This window comes from Schistocerca cancellata, chromosome 7 (genome assembly GCF_023864275.1).
Source record: "Schistocerca cancellata isolate TAMUIC-IGC-003103 chromosome 7, iqSchCanc2.1, whole genome shotgun sequence".
NCBI lineage: Eukaryota > Metazoa > Arthropoda > Insecta > Orthoptera > Acrididae > Schistocerca > Schistocerca cancellata.
This window is the reverse complement of record NC_064632.1, coordinates 376,882,530-376,899,464: the sequence shown is the minus strand read 5'-3', so window position 1 is coordinate 376,899,464 and position 16,935 is coordinate 376,882,530. Positions and strand designations below refer to the sequence as shown.

Below are 16,935 nucleotides of genomic sequence, written 5' to 3'. Positions count from 1 at the left end.
ATTGATATGGTGTTTTACCATGGGCTATTTCATCTGACTTTTCCCCACTCTGGATCAGAAAGCATCCAAAATTGACATGGAATGGCTATCATTCACTGATGGTGTTCCTCGATCAAGCTAAATCGTAGTGGCAGTTTAATAGTAGCTTTCTGCTCTATGTTGTCCATAGTGGCAGCGGAATATGAGTCTCCATCAGTAACACTTAGCTGTGCTTTCTTGAATGGTTCAGCTGTCCCTATGATCATACCTTAAGGGATGAGTTGTGGCTGCTCATGACACTAAGTGATCAAAAGTTCTACTTGACCATATACGATGCTTATGATCATTATTGGCATATAGAATTTCTTTGTAAGCCTGAGTAGCTTTATGAAATTGACAGAAGCTTCACAGCTGAACCAAACATCTCAGTTGATCACTGAAACTCTTCTCGCTGTTGATGGCATGATAGCAATGTCTGCAACAGCAAACAGCTGCGCAGAACAATCACTATTATGTGTGCTCATTGAAGTAGTTTAGTATGTCTGGAGCTCTGATCTTCCACAGCCTATGATGCTTTCGATGCATACAAGAAGTCCCATCTAAGAACGGCATTGTGACTACAAATTCAATAAGTCAGAAAATTTGAACCGCTGTGTTCTGTCATTGACAGTTGCTCTAGCAGTACATGTTCCTGTTGGCGAGACATATTTTCCATTTGCGACTTCCAGCTCCATCACCTTCGTATTACATAACTTACGCTTGTTTAGTTGGATGATAAGCACCCAACATTACAGAAACAGAAGCCCTTGAGCCGACTAGCACCCTGTCATGTTGGCCATCGATGATGGTGTCAGTGAGATATCTTGACTTCTTGGTGACTGTCATCCATGAAGGATTTGCATCTGTGATGACCTCACATCCATAGGAGGTCGCCTCATGTAGTTTTCCTGAAGTCTGGGTCCAAGCAAGTGGCTGGTACCTCTGTAGGGCAACGGGAAATTGCTGCGGAGCATTGGGGAGTGACTTTGTCCAGGGTGTGTAAATGAGCTTGTCCCAGAGTTCAATTATAATCAACTGTGGCTGACTGACATGAATAGAACTTTCTCTGCAGTAGCATTCAGTGTGTCCAGGGCACCTACAGTGAAAACACATTGGCAGGTTATTCTTTGTCCTCCAAATGCCTTTTCTTCTGTTGGGCAATCTACTTTGCACAGAATTTGGTTGTACTTGCATTGGCCAGAAGCCGGGTTGTTGTTTCACATTCACAGCATAAGTCCAAGTTGACAGTCCATTCTTCCAGGCACATTCAGCTTGTGGCACAGATTCGTGGTAGAGATTGATTCACATCTTCTTCGACATTCTCTGTTGTCTCCTGATGTATCAGTTTGACATTCGAGGCTGCTTTCTCTTGTGTACTCTTGTCTTACTTTGTGACTTATGAGAGAGGTGAGAGCATGAATGTCAGCCATACTGACCACATTCATCAGTCAGCCATACCTCTTTCATCTTACTCTTTTTGTTGCTTTTTAATGACTTTCTAGCACCATTTGATGAATTATTCTGTTATTGTGGCATTCTGGATGAGAAGAGCTTGGAACATGTCTTCTCTGACTTCTTTAATCATTGTGTGATTTTATCAGCTTTTGTCATGTTATGAAGGTAGGCTCTGTTCTTCAATTGTTATTCTGCTAAGTGGACTTGCTGCCAATTGTTGCCAAATGTTTACGTAAGTTTGCCCAGTGATTTGTCCCAATTATTGAGCTATTGAACCACTGTTTGGCTGCTCCATTGAAGTAAATGTACACATTTGCCAAACACATCAAGTCATCCCACTTGTTGTATTTGGCAACTCAGTGCCCTGACCAGTGTCTCCAGAAAAACGGATGCATGCCTGGTGACTTATTGTTGTTTTGGTATCCATCTGTCTCCTGAATAAATGGATCTTAGGAACAATGTACTGCTTGTATTCTGGCTGCCGTCTATGTAGGCAACTGCCCCTACATTGCCTAAATGGAGCCGCCAGTGTCTTGTCAAAACCATGATCAGATCCAAATTCAAAGACAATGTTGTGAGTGAAGTATGACACTTAGAACTGAAATCACATTTATTGCTGACACCAACGTACAGCCAAAACCAAACTGACTTCACGGGCAGAGAGTGCAGTTATTTATACAAACACCAAATATTCAGAATCTTGTTATTTATACAAACATGAGATATTCCAGAAAATATAAACATTGCAAATGTGAGACATTTCAGGAATCTTCTAGAAATGATAAATTCTAAACAGTAAATAATTGCTGGTTTCAGGGTTTGAACTGGTGACCAAAGAAAGTTAGATAGTACATTGCAAAATGCAGATACTGAATGTTTCATTTGGCTTTCATTTTTGTAGATTATACCTTTTGCAAGTTAGATGTAATGCAGTTCTTGGTCTTTTCTGTTATTACAGTTGTCCTAAACTGTAGTGCATGCTGAAATTGTGGGAACTTACATCCACAGCTGAAGAAATTCTGCAAAAAGAGTTTCACTTTGTCTGCAAATCTTTGTTTGATAGAATGCTAGACACAATAGCCTACATCTAGCACTCCATCCATGTACTATTATTAATGTGATGCGTTGAAAAATAAAGATGAAAGACAATATAATTTGGCCTTCCATATTCAATCTAATGTAGGGAGTGGTTGACTTTTCCTTTAATAAATATGTTAAGATAAGCTAGTGAGGCAGTTTCTGTAGTTTCATAGCACATGAGTAAGATTGCAAATTTTTCCATCTCATTATGAGAGACTGATAACACATCACATTGACATTAATAAAAACATGTTAGTTTGCATCTGATGTGCTCTTGTACTATATTTCTGTAAGTATAGTGGTAGTTCTACTTGAATACAATATGTGTAGGTATGGACATGTGTATGAGAAGCTTCTTAAATGTCCTGTGTATTTTTCATAATTCGTTTGAGACTCTTTCAAAGATTTGCTGCAGAATTCTAGAACATATTTAGAGTTTGAACATAATAAATTTCCTAGAGACTGAAAAACTTATGTCCATGAATGAGCATTGTTTTAGAAAGCATTGCGCGTGTGAAACTCAGCTTGCCCTTTTCTCACATGAAATAGTGTGAACTGTGGATGAAGGGCACAGGCAGATTCCATACTTCTAAATTTCCAAAAAGCATTTGACATGGTACCCCAGTGCAGACTGTTAATGAAGATATGACCATACAGAATAGGTACACAGATGTGCGAGAGGCTGCAAAACTTCTTAAGTAATAGGACCCAGTATGTTGTCCTCAATGGCGAGTGTTCATCAGAGAGAAGGGTATCATCAGGAGTGCCCCAGGGGAGTGTGATAGAATATTGCTATATTTTTTATATGCATAAATTATCTGGCAGACAGGGTGGGCAGGAATCTGTGGTTGTTTGCTGATGGTGCTGTGGAGACATAATTTCTGGTTGGTATGATGAATGGCAGCCAGCTCTAAATGTAGAAAAATGTAATGAATGCAGATGTATAGGAAAAACAAATCCATATATTTGGATACAGCATTAGTAGTGTCCTGCCTGATGTAATCATGTCATACAAATATCTGGACATAACATTGCAAAGTGAAATGGAATAGCATGTGAGGATTGTGATTCAGAAGATGAATTGTTGGCTTGGGTTTATTGGCAGAATTTTAGGAAAGTGTGGTTCATCTGTAAAGGAGGCTGCATATAGGACACTAGTGTGACCTATTCTTGAGTACAGCTTAAGTGTTTGGGGTCCACACTATGTCAGATTAAAGAGAGACATCGAAGCAGTTCAGAGGCAGCCTGCTAGAGTTGTTACCAGTAGGTTCAAACAACATGCAAGTGCTACGGAGATGCTTAGGAACTCAAATGCAAAAGCCTGGATGGAAGATGACATTCTTTTCAAGGAACACTGTTGGGAAAATTGAGAGAACCAGCATTTGAAGCATACTGCATAATCAAATGGTTCAAATGGCTCTGAGCACTATGGGACTTAACATCTTAGGTCATCAGTCCCCTAGAACTTAGAACTACTTAAACCTAACTAACCTAAGGACATTACACACATCCATGCCCGAGGCAGGATTCGAACCTGCGACCGTAGCAGTCCCGCGGCTCCGGACTGAAGCACCTAGAACTGCACGACCACCGCGGCCGGCTTACTGCATAATGATCCTGCTCCTGCTAACATACATTTTGCATAAAGGCCACAAAGGTAAGATACAAGAAATTAGGGCTCATATGGAGGCCTACAGACTTGCCCCTTGCTATGTCTGCGAGTGGAACAGGAAAGGACAAAACTAGGACTGATACAGGATACCCTTTGCAGCACACAATATAGTGGTTTGTGGAGTATGTATTTAGATGTATATGCAACAATATTTGTGAAAAGGAAAGTTGCCACTCACCATATAGCGTAGATACTGAGTCACATATGGGCACAACAAAAAGACTGTCACAAATATAACTTTCGGCCAGTAAGGCCTTCGTCAAAATTAGATGACAAACACACACGTACACACTCATGCAAACGCAACTCACACACACATTGATAGATGTATATGTAGACATAGATGTAGAAGCAAATATGAAGTATGTCTTTTTGAGTTGTGATCCACTGGCATACTGTCTATGTTATTATTTTCTTTGTTTAAAAATAGTCACATTGTCACAGCCATACCTGTCTACTTTATAATTTCTTTTGTTTTCAAGGCCTCTCTTCCACAGTCACAGTTTTAAAGTAATATTGGCATTATCTGGCCTTTTGAAATTGTAATAAAGCCTTATTTGGACCAGAAACATTTGGTTTTATTTAATGCATCTTCAGTGGTCAGTAGGAGCCACAAAATAGACCACTGAAGATGCTTTCAAACAGCAAAGCATATCTGGTCCAATTAAGTTTTTATTACAGTTGCAAAAGGCAGAATAGCTCCTGTATTATTTCACGTAATTTCTTTTGAGATTTACTCTGAAGCACCAAAGAAACTGATATAGGCATGCATATTCAAATACAGAGATACGAAAACAGGCAGAATGTGGCACTGTGGTTGGCAAACCCTTTATAAGTCAACAAGTGTCTGGCACAGTTGTTAGATCGGTTACTGCTGCTACAATTGCAGGGTGAGATGCTTAAAGTAGTAAATGAGTATTTCTATTTGGGGAGCAAAATAACTGATGATGGTCGAAGTAGAGAGGATATAAAATGTAGACTGGCAATGGCAAGGAAAGGGTTTCTGCAGAAGAGAAATTTGTTAACATCGAGTATAGATTTAAGTGTCAGGAAGGCGTTTCTGAAAGTATTTGCATGGAGTGTAGCCATGTATGGAAGTGAAACATGGACAATAAATAATTTAGACAAGAAGATAATAGAAGCTTTCGAAATGCGGTGCTACAGAAGAATGCTGAAGATTAGATGGGTAGATCACATAACTAATGTGGAGGTATTGAATAGAATTGGAGAGAAGAGAAATTTGTGGCACAACTTGACTAGAAGAAGGGATTGGTTGGTAGGGCATATTCTGAGGCATCAAGGGATCACCAATTTAGTATTGGAGGGCAGTGTGGAGGGTAAAAAGCACAGAGGGATACCAAGAGATGAATACACTAAACAGATTCAGAAGTATGTAGGTTGCAGTAGGTACTGGGAGATGAAGAACCTTGCACAGGATAGAGTAGCATGGAGAGCTGCATCAAACCAGTCTCTATACTGAAGACGACAACAACAACAAAGATTTAAGTGAGTTTGAATGTGGTGTTACAGTCTGCGAACAAGTGATGGGCCACAGCATCTCGGAGGTAGTGATGAAGTGGGGATTTTCCCATATGATCATTTCATGAGTTTACTGTGAATATCAGGAATCCAGTAAAACATAAAATCTCCGACACATTGTGGACGGAAAAAGCTCCTGCAAGAATGGGACCAACGGCAACTGAAGAGAATCATTCAACATGACAGAAGTGCAATCCTTCTGCAGATTGCTGCAGATTTCAGTGCTGGGCCATCAACAAGCATCAGCATGTGAACCATTCAACGAAAAATCATCGATATGGGCTTTTGGAGCCAAAGGCCCACTTATGTACCCTTGATGACAGTACGACACAAAGCTTTACGGCTCACCTGGGCTCGTCAACACTGACATTGAACTGTTGATGACTGGAAGCATGTTGCCTCATCAATCCATGTGAGATACCTTGCAACATGCTATTCAGAAGAGATCTCCACCCCCTTGTAGTACTACTTCAGACATTAGTCGAGTCCATGCCACGTCTTGTTGCGGCACTTCTGCATGCTCATAGTGGCCCCACAAGATATTAGGCAAATCTTCCAGTTTCTTTGGCTCTTCAGTGTAGATGTGCTCAAAATTTAATGATGCTATTAGTACTGCACAGGGAATTTTATTAGGGTCTTTACTTCAAACTGTGGTCTGTCCTCTATTTTGTTTCAATTTTTACTTCCTCCAACCACTCAAATAATAATTTGATTTCTTCCACCATCTTGTTCATCTTTTTATCTAACTGAGATGACCGGTTAAGCATTCTCAGTGACCACATTTCCTTTATGTCTACCAGAAAACTATTTCAGCAAACAACCTTTTGGTTCTGTACTCATGTGACAGTGTAAAATACATAATGGACAATTGCTTAAAATGTACGTAGTGTTGACTGGTGCCTTTGGCCCACTTATTGTGACGTTGTTGCTCCTAAGTGGTTAAAGTGTCTCATGATGATGTACAAACTGAAACCAGTGATGAAGTAACAATAAAATGCTGTCCATATTGTTCAGTAGTATTCCATGATTAGTATCTGAAGACATTTTGTAACAAAAAATTTTTGTGGGCGTTTGTTTACAGTCAATAATTTTTCAATTTTCACAGCTGAAGATTACCTGTACTGGGCTGACAGTGACCATGGAACAGTTACAAGAATCCGTCGTGATGGCACAGGCAGAGAAGAAGTTGTGGAACACTTTGAATCTATTGAGAATATTCCTATTGACTGGATATCAGGTCAGCTGTTTTAATCAGCATTTACAACTTTATTTAATTTTATGATTCACTTTATAAAACTATTAGTTGTGTGGATTTGTTTCTGCTTTTCTGAAAGATGCCATATACGAGTTCATTAAATAACAGTTCTTCAGAAAAGAATTTTTATTTATAGGTTTAAATAGTATTTCTTTCCTAACTGAAGATGTATTGTAGTCAGTATTTTGTGCATTGAAATAGTGACTGTGGTAAAAATTTTCTGAGCAAAAAGTGTAATCCTATACTAATAATTTAGCTTCTGTAAGCTTGAGTTTACTATTTACAAAAAGAGAACTTGGTGCAGCACTGTTGTGGTTTCATTGCAGCCCCTTAAACATTATAGATTTCAAACCAGCGGTAAAAAGAATTCTGATCTGCAGATACAAAGAGAAAAGAGTCATGGATTTATAGACAATTGGAAATTAAGGCTCATGCCCTGTTAGATGTTGTACAAATGGGTGAAAGATAATTATGGAGAAGAATAAAGAGAGAGAAAGAGAGAGAGAGAATAATTCAGTCGGACTGGAGTGCAGGTGCTGCGGAAGAAAAGTGTGCACAGTTGCACAGTATTTGTAAATGTTTTCGTTGTTATTGTAGTATCAAGCCATTTAAATAAATTCTGAAAATCATAGGTTTCATTAAGTAGCATAAAAAATTCGCTTACAAAAAGGCAATGCCGATACCAGGTTTTAGAACCTAAGGCTTTGTCATCTACAAAAGAAGAAACCATATGGCAGGTGAGAGAACCTCTGGTTTGAAACCTAGTTTTTGCGTCCTCTGTATCTGAGTGTGTGTGTGTGTGTGTGTGTGTGTGTGTGTGTGTGTGTAAATTTGGTGCAGATTGGTCAGTGTAAGTTTCATCCTATTTGTAAAGAAGTGAGAGCAAAGGTTGGGAATATTGGACTGAAACAATACCATAGCCAGCACATATTTGGTGATCTAGATAGTTCCATTGGTGTTTTAAGTCAGTTGAGTTTGAAACATATATGAAGGCTATTGATTATTCATGACACCAAAGCTATTCAAGAAACAGAATATTTTTAAAGCAAGATAATCTCCTGATAAGTGGAAGGATGACTCACAATGGAGATCAGTAAAATTTTCCCAAAGCATCATAACCAAACGTAAGACCATACTCAGTTTGAAATCATTTAGTTGCTATTGGGAACTGTCATTATTATACTCTCTATAGAGTTATAATGACAGTCAAGGTAGACACAGACAATCAGGTACTGTCATCCCAATGAAGGCACTCATTGAAACTAAAAGGCCTGACAAATCTTAAGCTAAGGTGACATAGTTTTGCAATCTACTTTTCTAAAGTTGTGTATTGAACACTTTGCAAGTTTATTGAAACAGTGAGCACTTATCAAGTGGCATCAGGAGGAAATTCTCTCTGTTCTTCATAACAGAACCTAACTAAACATTCAAGTTTTTAGAATTTTGTTGAGGCGTTCATCACATGTTTTTGTGACACTCCACACCTGTTTAAGAGTTTATTGTTCTGGTACTTTCCTGCACTTTTTCTTCTCCAGCTTTTTTTTTTCAGTATCCTAAAATGCAAAATGCTCTCGGAAGGCTCAAGGCTTTATGTTGAATCATGTGCGTTGTATTTAATAATCTTAAATCATTCAGAAACAGGCTAAGAATAAATTATTCAGTAGTAAAAATTCTTGGAATATAGAAAGTTTTCACTCAAATAATTTTGTTCTGCCTTATTTTTTATAATTGGGTGTTTCTCTCATGAATAGTAATTTTAAAAATAGAGAATACCTACATGAAAGTGTACTGTTTTGGAACAATTGCTGTTAAACAATTTTTTCACAACTTTTTGTTATTGCAATTGCTTCTTGACAGTGTTTAGCTACCACAATCTGTAAATCCACACTCTATCATGACACTCCTGTTCTCTCTCTCTCTCTCTCTCTCTCTATAATATATATAATTAAAACAGTTTTCAGATAACACTGTGTTTCATTGTCTCTTTAAGACATTTGCTATTGGTGATTTCCCTCTCTTTTACTGGTAATACAAGTTATTCCTTTTGGTTTTAGGGTTGGCAGTTGACTGGATTGGCAAAAACCTTTACTGGACTGATCCAAAATTCAATATAATTGAAGTGGCCCGACTAAATGGCTCATGTCGCTATGTTTTGATAAATGGCAATCTGTCAAGGCCAGCAGCCATTGCTGTTGACCCAGTTGCAGGATTCCTTTTCTGGAGTGATATAGGCAAAGAACCAAGGTTGGAACGTTCCAGACTTGATGGTTCTGATCGAGTAATTCTCTTAAATGACACTACCATCCATGTCAACGATATTGCTATTGATTATCAGGTGTGTTAATGTGTTCTGTTATGTATTTTGGTTTATGAATTGGATTAGTTCTTCTGTAAGTAGTTGCTAACAGTTGCTACTATAAGACTAACAGTTATTAGCTTTTTGAAGAAGGAGTTTAATCACTACATTACCAAGAACAATAAAATAAAAAGTAGGTGATTTTTAGGTCCTCAGATCAGTAAGTTGTCCACTTATGAAGGCTTCTTTGAGGAGCTATCTGAAGAGGCATCTTTTCAAATAGCAATATCCTATTCATACTGTCTTGTTAATTATTCTACATAATATCTGAGAAACATGCAAACCTCATAGGCCAACAGTTAATTAACTTATTATAATGTGGTTACTTCTTTCGTTCACAAGCTCTGTCATGTATTCAAAGGGTTTATAATAAGATAATTACAACCTGCTATTTTAAAATATTTGGAGGATTATGTCTTTAGCTTATAAAGTAAATTTAAAAGAAATGTCCAATATTCTTACGAGAGATACTACTGGTCAAACCCAGCATAAAAAGTCGTGTAAACATATGTGTGAAAACAAATAGTTGTTGAACTCGGAGCTAATGTGCTTTAGTCAAGATTTGACAATACTGAATGGTGTGGGCTGTCTTCCTGTTGGTGTTAATCACACATTTCTTATTGTGCGTGTTTCTCTCTGTGTTTAGTTCTGTAACTGTTATTGTGTTATCATTGCTCTTAAAAAATGTCTCATACTTCAGGCATTCCATATCTATTGTTACGAGATGTGCTGCCCTCAGAACAAGATTAGTGTTTCTGTGGAGAGTGAACAATGTAAACTGTGAAATGGAGTCCTATTATTTCATGTGGGAAATGACGGGCATGGTATTGTGCTGTGGTTTAGCTAATGGCATTGATTAATAGTCACATGCCATACATCCCTAACAGCATCGACTATATCACATTCCATCTGAAGGAATTTTTGGCATATTCGAGTGACTTGCAGACACCTGCTTATTCACAAAAGCACAAGGGATCATGATAGCCTTTGCACAGTTTGCAAGTCACATATTATGAAGTAAGTGTTTCATTAAGTACAAGAAATTCATGAAGCAAGTCTCTAAAGAATTTGAGTTGCTGAAGATGCAAACCACATTCTTGTGGTTGGTCAGGTCTGTAAAGGCAGACATTTTATTCATGTCAAATCATGTATGGGCAATTCAGATCCCTCAAGCAACCAGAAATACAAAGCTTCAGGTTCGATTTATTTTAAATGTGTATGCAGGAATTGTGGGTGAAAGATTCATAAGGCCACACAGTTTACCAAACAAATTAACATGTGCTGGTTGTAACCAATTTCTGTGTGACAGATTGCTCACACTATTGGTGGAACACTACCCTGCAGAAAGACAACTGATGTGGTTTGTCCACAGTGGGGGTACCACCTCATTCTCTACACCTCATATGGCAGTGACTAATGTATTTACACAAATTTGATGCACAATCAAATGTATTATGCACCCCAATTTTAGAAATTAAAATCATTAATAAAGAGCTTGTTGGCACATCACTGGTATGCTACATTTATTTTACACAACAATGGATGTATACATAAACAGTCAAAACAACAACAACAACAACAATTTTTGGTGACCTATAGTTAAGTGACAAAGTCATTATCATAAAACAATGCCCAACTTGGCTACCTACATAACATGCAACCAAACCTGCTGTAATTTTCAGGCATTACACATTGTTATTCAAAATGTCACCATTACTAATATCCTCTGAGGAGTCTGCATCAGAAACAGATTCATTTCCTCTTTCCACATCATTCTCGGTGATATTCCAGAGTACACCATCTACACTGCCATCTAGGGAATTTAAAATATAGCATTTCTTGAATGATTTTATGATCATTAGTGCTTTTATGCTATTCCAGCCAGGTGAAACTCATTATGCAAGAATGTGGGGTGCAGCATGCTTAATTTTTCATGCGGCGTCAGTTCATGGTTTGGTTTGCAAAGCCATTTGTTGCACTGTTCCTGATCATAACCTTTAAAAGGTTTATTTGTACTAATGCCTGGGGATTCTAACACAGAAGTCATTCCTCCAGAAATAATAACAAGATCATTGGGTAGGCTGTGGATCTTGTTTTTTACATAGTCAGGGAGGTGTCCATGAAATGCATAAAGATAAAGCATTGATGGTAATTTGGAAAGCCTATGAGGATGGAGTTCCCATATGTTTCAGAGCAAGTCAATCATTAAAGTTTCAGTCATCCATACCCTCCCTGGATTTCGAAAAATGGCGTCATCAGGGAGCAGTTTTTGGAGGTCTTGAGGCTTGTTTTCTGCTTGAAGATTAAGAAGTTGGAAAGTTTGCAGCATTTGCTGTGACTGCCAGCATTACAGTTAAGCAGTGTTTTTCACTCCCTGATATTTTGACAGCAACTTGTTATGTCTCTTTCACATCAGTCATGTAATTATGTAGAATATCAAACCAAATTGGCAGCTTATCGACATTGCCTATTTGGCCCATCGAAAAAAAATCTTCTCTTTCCAAAGTGTTTTCTCAAAACCCTGTGGAAGCTTTTGGCATACTGTCTGTACAGTATCTTAGAAATAAGCCCACCCATTTCATAAAGTGATCAACCCATCCGTGTCTAGCCTTAAACTCTTACCTTGGTATATTAAGAACTACAGCCACATCTTTTGCTTTGTTTCTTATGGTGTCACTGGTCATAGGTTTCCCATTCTTCCTCCTTTCATGGACAAATTTCAAACTTTTACTTCAACATCGGGATGTATTCCTTTGTGAGGGACAGTGAATTTTTTTCTAGTAGCAGCAGTTGCAAATAATATCAATTTCCGTATCTCTCATAAATGGACATTACTCTTAGCTACATTGAACTCTTGTCCCACCCTCCTGTTACCATTTTTTATATAAAGAATTACTTTACATTTGAAAGTAGCATCATGCAATGTTCTCTGCTTGCCTTTGATTTTGTGACTACCTTATGTAAACACACTATGCAGTATAAGCCAGTGGTAATGTAACAAAGTTGAAAATCACAACAATGCATTGTGATGTAAGGAACAACACCTAAATTTCAATTATGTTGCTGATGAACAATAGATTCAAGTTTGTACTCGAATCTAATGCACCATTGAATCTTATGTGCACCCCAATTTTGAATACTGCATACAGTAAAAAAAAAGAGTGCACATTAGATTTGTGGATATCCGGTAACAAACATTTAATGAGCAATGTTCTGCTCAAGGAGGTCCAGTAGCTTGGTCTCACTATTCATCTGACCATAATCCTGTAAGATTTCAAGCTGTGGGGACATTGCAAGATTTTTATATATTCCACAACCATCAACAAAATGTACACATTATCAGAACATGTGTTCCGTGCATGTGACCAAATCCATGGGCAGCCAGGTGTTTTTGCACAAGTTCTTTGTTCCTTGAGGAGGAGCAGTAAAAGATAGGCAAGAATGAGTGATAACCTCATTGAACACTTTTTGTAGTGTCATAAAACAAAAAGGCGCATTTGTTTCCAGATGTGTTTATGGGACTTTTTTGTCTGATTTTGATCAGTACTGTCTTCTCTAATAATATGAAACACTTATTTTTCAATACCCTTTACATCACTTAGATTTCTCTGAATAATCTTTAAGGACATTTATTGAATAGAAATCATGAACAATGAACAGCTGCAGCAGTTTGACATCCACTGTTGGATAAGGGCCACCTCTAGACTTTTACAGGTATTACAGCCTGTAGCTTTATGGATCCATGTCACTCTTGCATATTTTCTGATGTCATCCACCCACCTTCTACTATGTTGTTGTTTCAGTCTTTTCTTATTTCTTGGAATCTAGCAGAGAACTGCCTTGGTGCTTTTATCATACATTTACCTGAGTGCAAATCCTGCCCATTTGTTTTCATTTTTATTAAAAACCTAATGTCTTTCCTTACAGGCTATTCCCAGATGTATTTTGCTTGTTTTCCTGTTTCTCCTAGCAGTTGCAACACACACCTCTTCATTACTCACTGGTTTTCACATTCAGATTTCTTGCCACACTGTTACAAATCAAAACCAGTAATTTATATGTTTTTAAACTTTACATTCAGACACAATGGAAGTGTAGTTATGAAGTTATTTTACCAAAAGCACTGAAAGGTCAGTTTTATTCCTGTATTTATTTCTTGCATTGTCCATCTAATTATTGTATTCAGCTGTGCAAAATGCACTAACTTGTCAGCCAGTTATATGACATTGGTAATTTCTTTTCAATATATTGATTATACATTATTTTAGTCTTATTGTAATTGACTTTCAGACTTGCTCTATTCATTTCTTCAATTCATTGTTGAAGTTTATCTGAACCAGAGGCAAACAGTACACAACATAAAAACAGAGGTGGTTCATGTACGTTCCATTTCCTTGTTTTCTTTTATCAATGTGAGTTTTATGGATTTTGTTGAAACAGGGCAAAAATTCAGTCTTGAAATACATGAATCCCATACAAAGTAGTAATTCATATTCATTGCTCCATTTTATAATTTCATTAATGATTTGCAAAGGGTTCATTGTGTTAAATTCATTCCTAAAGCCAGCTTGTTCCTTCCCTAATTGAAATCTAATGTGTATTTTGTACATAACAGGGAGGAGGCTGGTAAGTCTATTGCTTTTCATGTCTTATCTGTCTCCCTTCTTGTGAAGAAGAATAATTAAAGACTTCTGGTTCAGGGAAATTGTCTTCTTTTGCAAACATTCTGTGAAAAATTTTGCTAGTTCCTTTGATATTACAGCCCCCTCTCTCTCCACTCCCATAATTTCTTTTGAAACACCATCATCTCAAGGTACCTTCCCTTTAGTACTATATAAAAGGAACTACCAAAATTTTCCATTGAATGATTACGAAAGAAGACAATTTCTCCAAACTGAGTCCCTCTACTGATTCTCCTTCACAAGAAGGGAGACAGACGATATCCACGCATTGGTTCAAATGGCTCTGAGCACTATGGGACTTAACTTCTGAGGTCATCAGTCCCCTAGAACTTAGGACTACTTAAACCTAACTAACCTAAGGACATCACACACATCCATGCCCGAGGCAGGATTCGAACCTGCGACTCTAGCCATCGCGCGGTTCCAGACTGTAGCGCCTAGAACCACTTGGCCAGTCCGGCCGGCCATCATCCACACATTAACTGCATTTGTAAATAAGGATGTGGTCTCTCTTGAGCTATGCAGTTTTAGTAAGGCATTTAACTGTATCCTCCTTGACCTCTTACTAGCCAAACTACAGTATTATGAAGCAAGTAATACAACATTAGGAATAATTAATTCTTACCTAAATAACATGGAGGCTGAAGGAATGATTTAGGTTTCCTTCTACACCACTAAGGGGCATACATTCTTGAGCAGTGTGCTAATTATGGAAGATAATAAATAATGGGGCATGGTGGAAGAGCCATGTGAGCTGGTTCTAAGATATTATTCCCAAAGGCTTAACAACTACAGTAAAATTTAATGAGTTAATACCTCTTAATCAAGGAACCCTCACCCAGGGTGAAGTCTCTGGACAGGGTGTACCATGAATGGCTTACAGCCTTTGTTCAGTGTCATCTGGTGGCACTGGTAAACCTGCTTCAGTGGCATGCTTGGCGGCAAAGAGGGTGCTAAAATGGCCGGGGATGGAATGATAATAAACCACCTGGTACTCCTGCCACACAGTGCACTACTTACACCACACTGCATGCAATATTCCAAGTGCTGATGATGAAACAGGTGTCTGTCATCAGGCTTTGTATGCTTTGTATGCCCATAGTCAATAGAACCACCTCAAGGGGACCCAGCTTGGGAAAGCGACGTGGAAAAATGTGCTACCACTCCTCCTGTCAAAACATTTGACTCACATTCAGGAGGATGATGGTCCAAACCCGCATCCAACCATCCTGATTTAGATTTTCTGTGACTTCCCTAAATCGTCTCAGGCAAATGCTGGGATGATTCCTTTGAAAGGGCACAGCCGACTTTCTTCCATATTCTTCCCTAATCCAATGCGACCGATGACCTCGCTGTTTGGTCCCCTCTCCACACCAACTAACCTCTCAGTATATGAACCATGACAGAACACCGACACTGAGCATGGGGTAGGAATTCTGCTGTACACACATACCATCGCGAAGTGCAACAGACTACGATGCAAGCCATGTGTCGTTGTATGGGCAAGTTCCCAAGAGCATGGCCAAGAGGTGTTGCCTCATCAGAGTGAAACAAGAGATGCCTCAAGCCACAGTTTGGCATACGTGGATCAGGAAAGTGTGGCAATCTAAGCTCTCCCTCTGGTGAAAGTGACCATTGAGGGTGTTGAGGGCTGTGTTTCCAGTCTGCACAGCATATCATGTGCTGCTACAAGTGGAGGCAATGAAGGGACTCAGCACACAGTTCCCCCTTTTGAGAGAAAGACACCGGTGCCAACTGCACAGAGGGGCATTTGAAGCTGATAGGATGATTGCTGGGTGGCATTCACAGGTTGTTGCTGCTGTGCTTTCCAGTGAGAGGAGGAACATGGACAGCTCCTGTGCACAGCATTGGGAGCATATGAAATAGCATCACTGCTTCCATGGTGCAGGTGCTAATACAGTGGCGACAATACTCTGTTGGTGGTGGTGGGTGCCTGTGGGGTGGGGCACTGTCTGCTTGGCTGGAAGCTGTGAAAAGGGTAGTGTGATGGTAATATCAGGGTCCAAGGCACTGGAAGGTGGGTCAGTCACATAGTCATTTGGTGATGGATCAGAGGCAGTTTCAGCTGATGGCACATTGGACATGGTGTCGGGAGTATCATCAGCTGGTGGCACATTGGGTACAGTGGAGTGGACGGTGTTGGCCTGATATCCATCAGAGGTGGGTAGTGGACTAAAAATGTCAAGGTGAACACATGGGAACCGGTGTTGTGTGGGGGGGTAAGGCGGCCACAGGGGAGTGAACATGCCGTCCGACCTTGGCATGCTGGCACAGAACACAGGACTGTGCCCAGTTGCTGCAGTCATGTTGGATGCCCGGCCAGACGAAGCGTTGTTCACGAGAGTGGTGGAAGCATGGATGTCTGGGTGTGCGAGGCTGTGGACGTGGTCAAATGCCGGTTTTAGAAGGCAGAAGAGAGGAAGGGGTGGGAGCAATCTTTGCAACTGTCAAGTTGTGAAGGGTCCACGAGAACATCACACCAGATCTTACGGTTGAAGTCAGGTACAGATCTTAGCTGGAGGTTGAGGCCAGGGTCTGCATTCTGAAGGGCATGGGCTAGGTCTGTTTCTCCCTCTTGAGCAATGGCCAGGGCATTGTAGTCTAAGGGTTGGGTGATGGCACAGGAGCAACTAAGCAATCTGCCAGAATTTTATCGATGCTGGCAACATGCTGGATGTTGGTAGTGAATTGTGCAATATACTCCTGGAGTGTAAACTGTCAATGTGCAAAAACCAGAGGCCAGGAGTTGGTGGTCTCTGAAGATCATAAAGAGCTTTCCTCAGCTGAAGATTGGAAACAGCGGACTGCTTCATGGATTGGGGCAGCTCATGGTCATATGCGCCCAAGCAACGTTGTG

At 39.4% G+C, this 16,935-nt stretch overlaps 1 protein-coding gene across 1 annotated transcript in view; it reads left to right on the top strand.

Moving 5' to 3' along the window:
* Nucleotides 1-16,935, top strand: part of LOC126092185 (low-density lipoprotein receptor-related protein 1) — a 772,271-nt gene that overhangs the window by 570,299 nt on the left and 185,037 nt on the right. Inside the window, exons 33-34 of the mRNA XM_049907661.1 lie at nucleotides 6,870-7,001; nucleotides 9,074-9,354. Coding sequence (XP_049763618.1) covers nucleotides 6,870-7,001; nucleotides 9,074-9,354 — 413 coding nt within the window. The remainder of the gene's footprint in view (nucleotides 1-6,869; nucleotides 7,002-9,073; nucleotides 9,355-16,935) is intronic.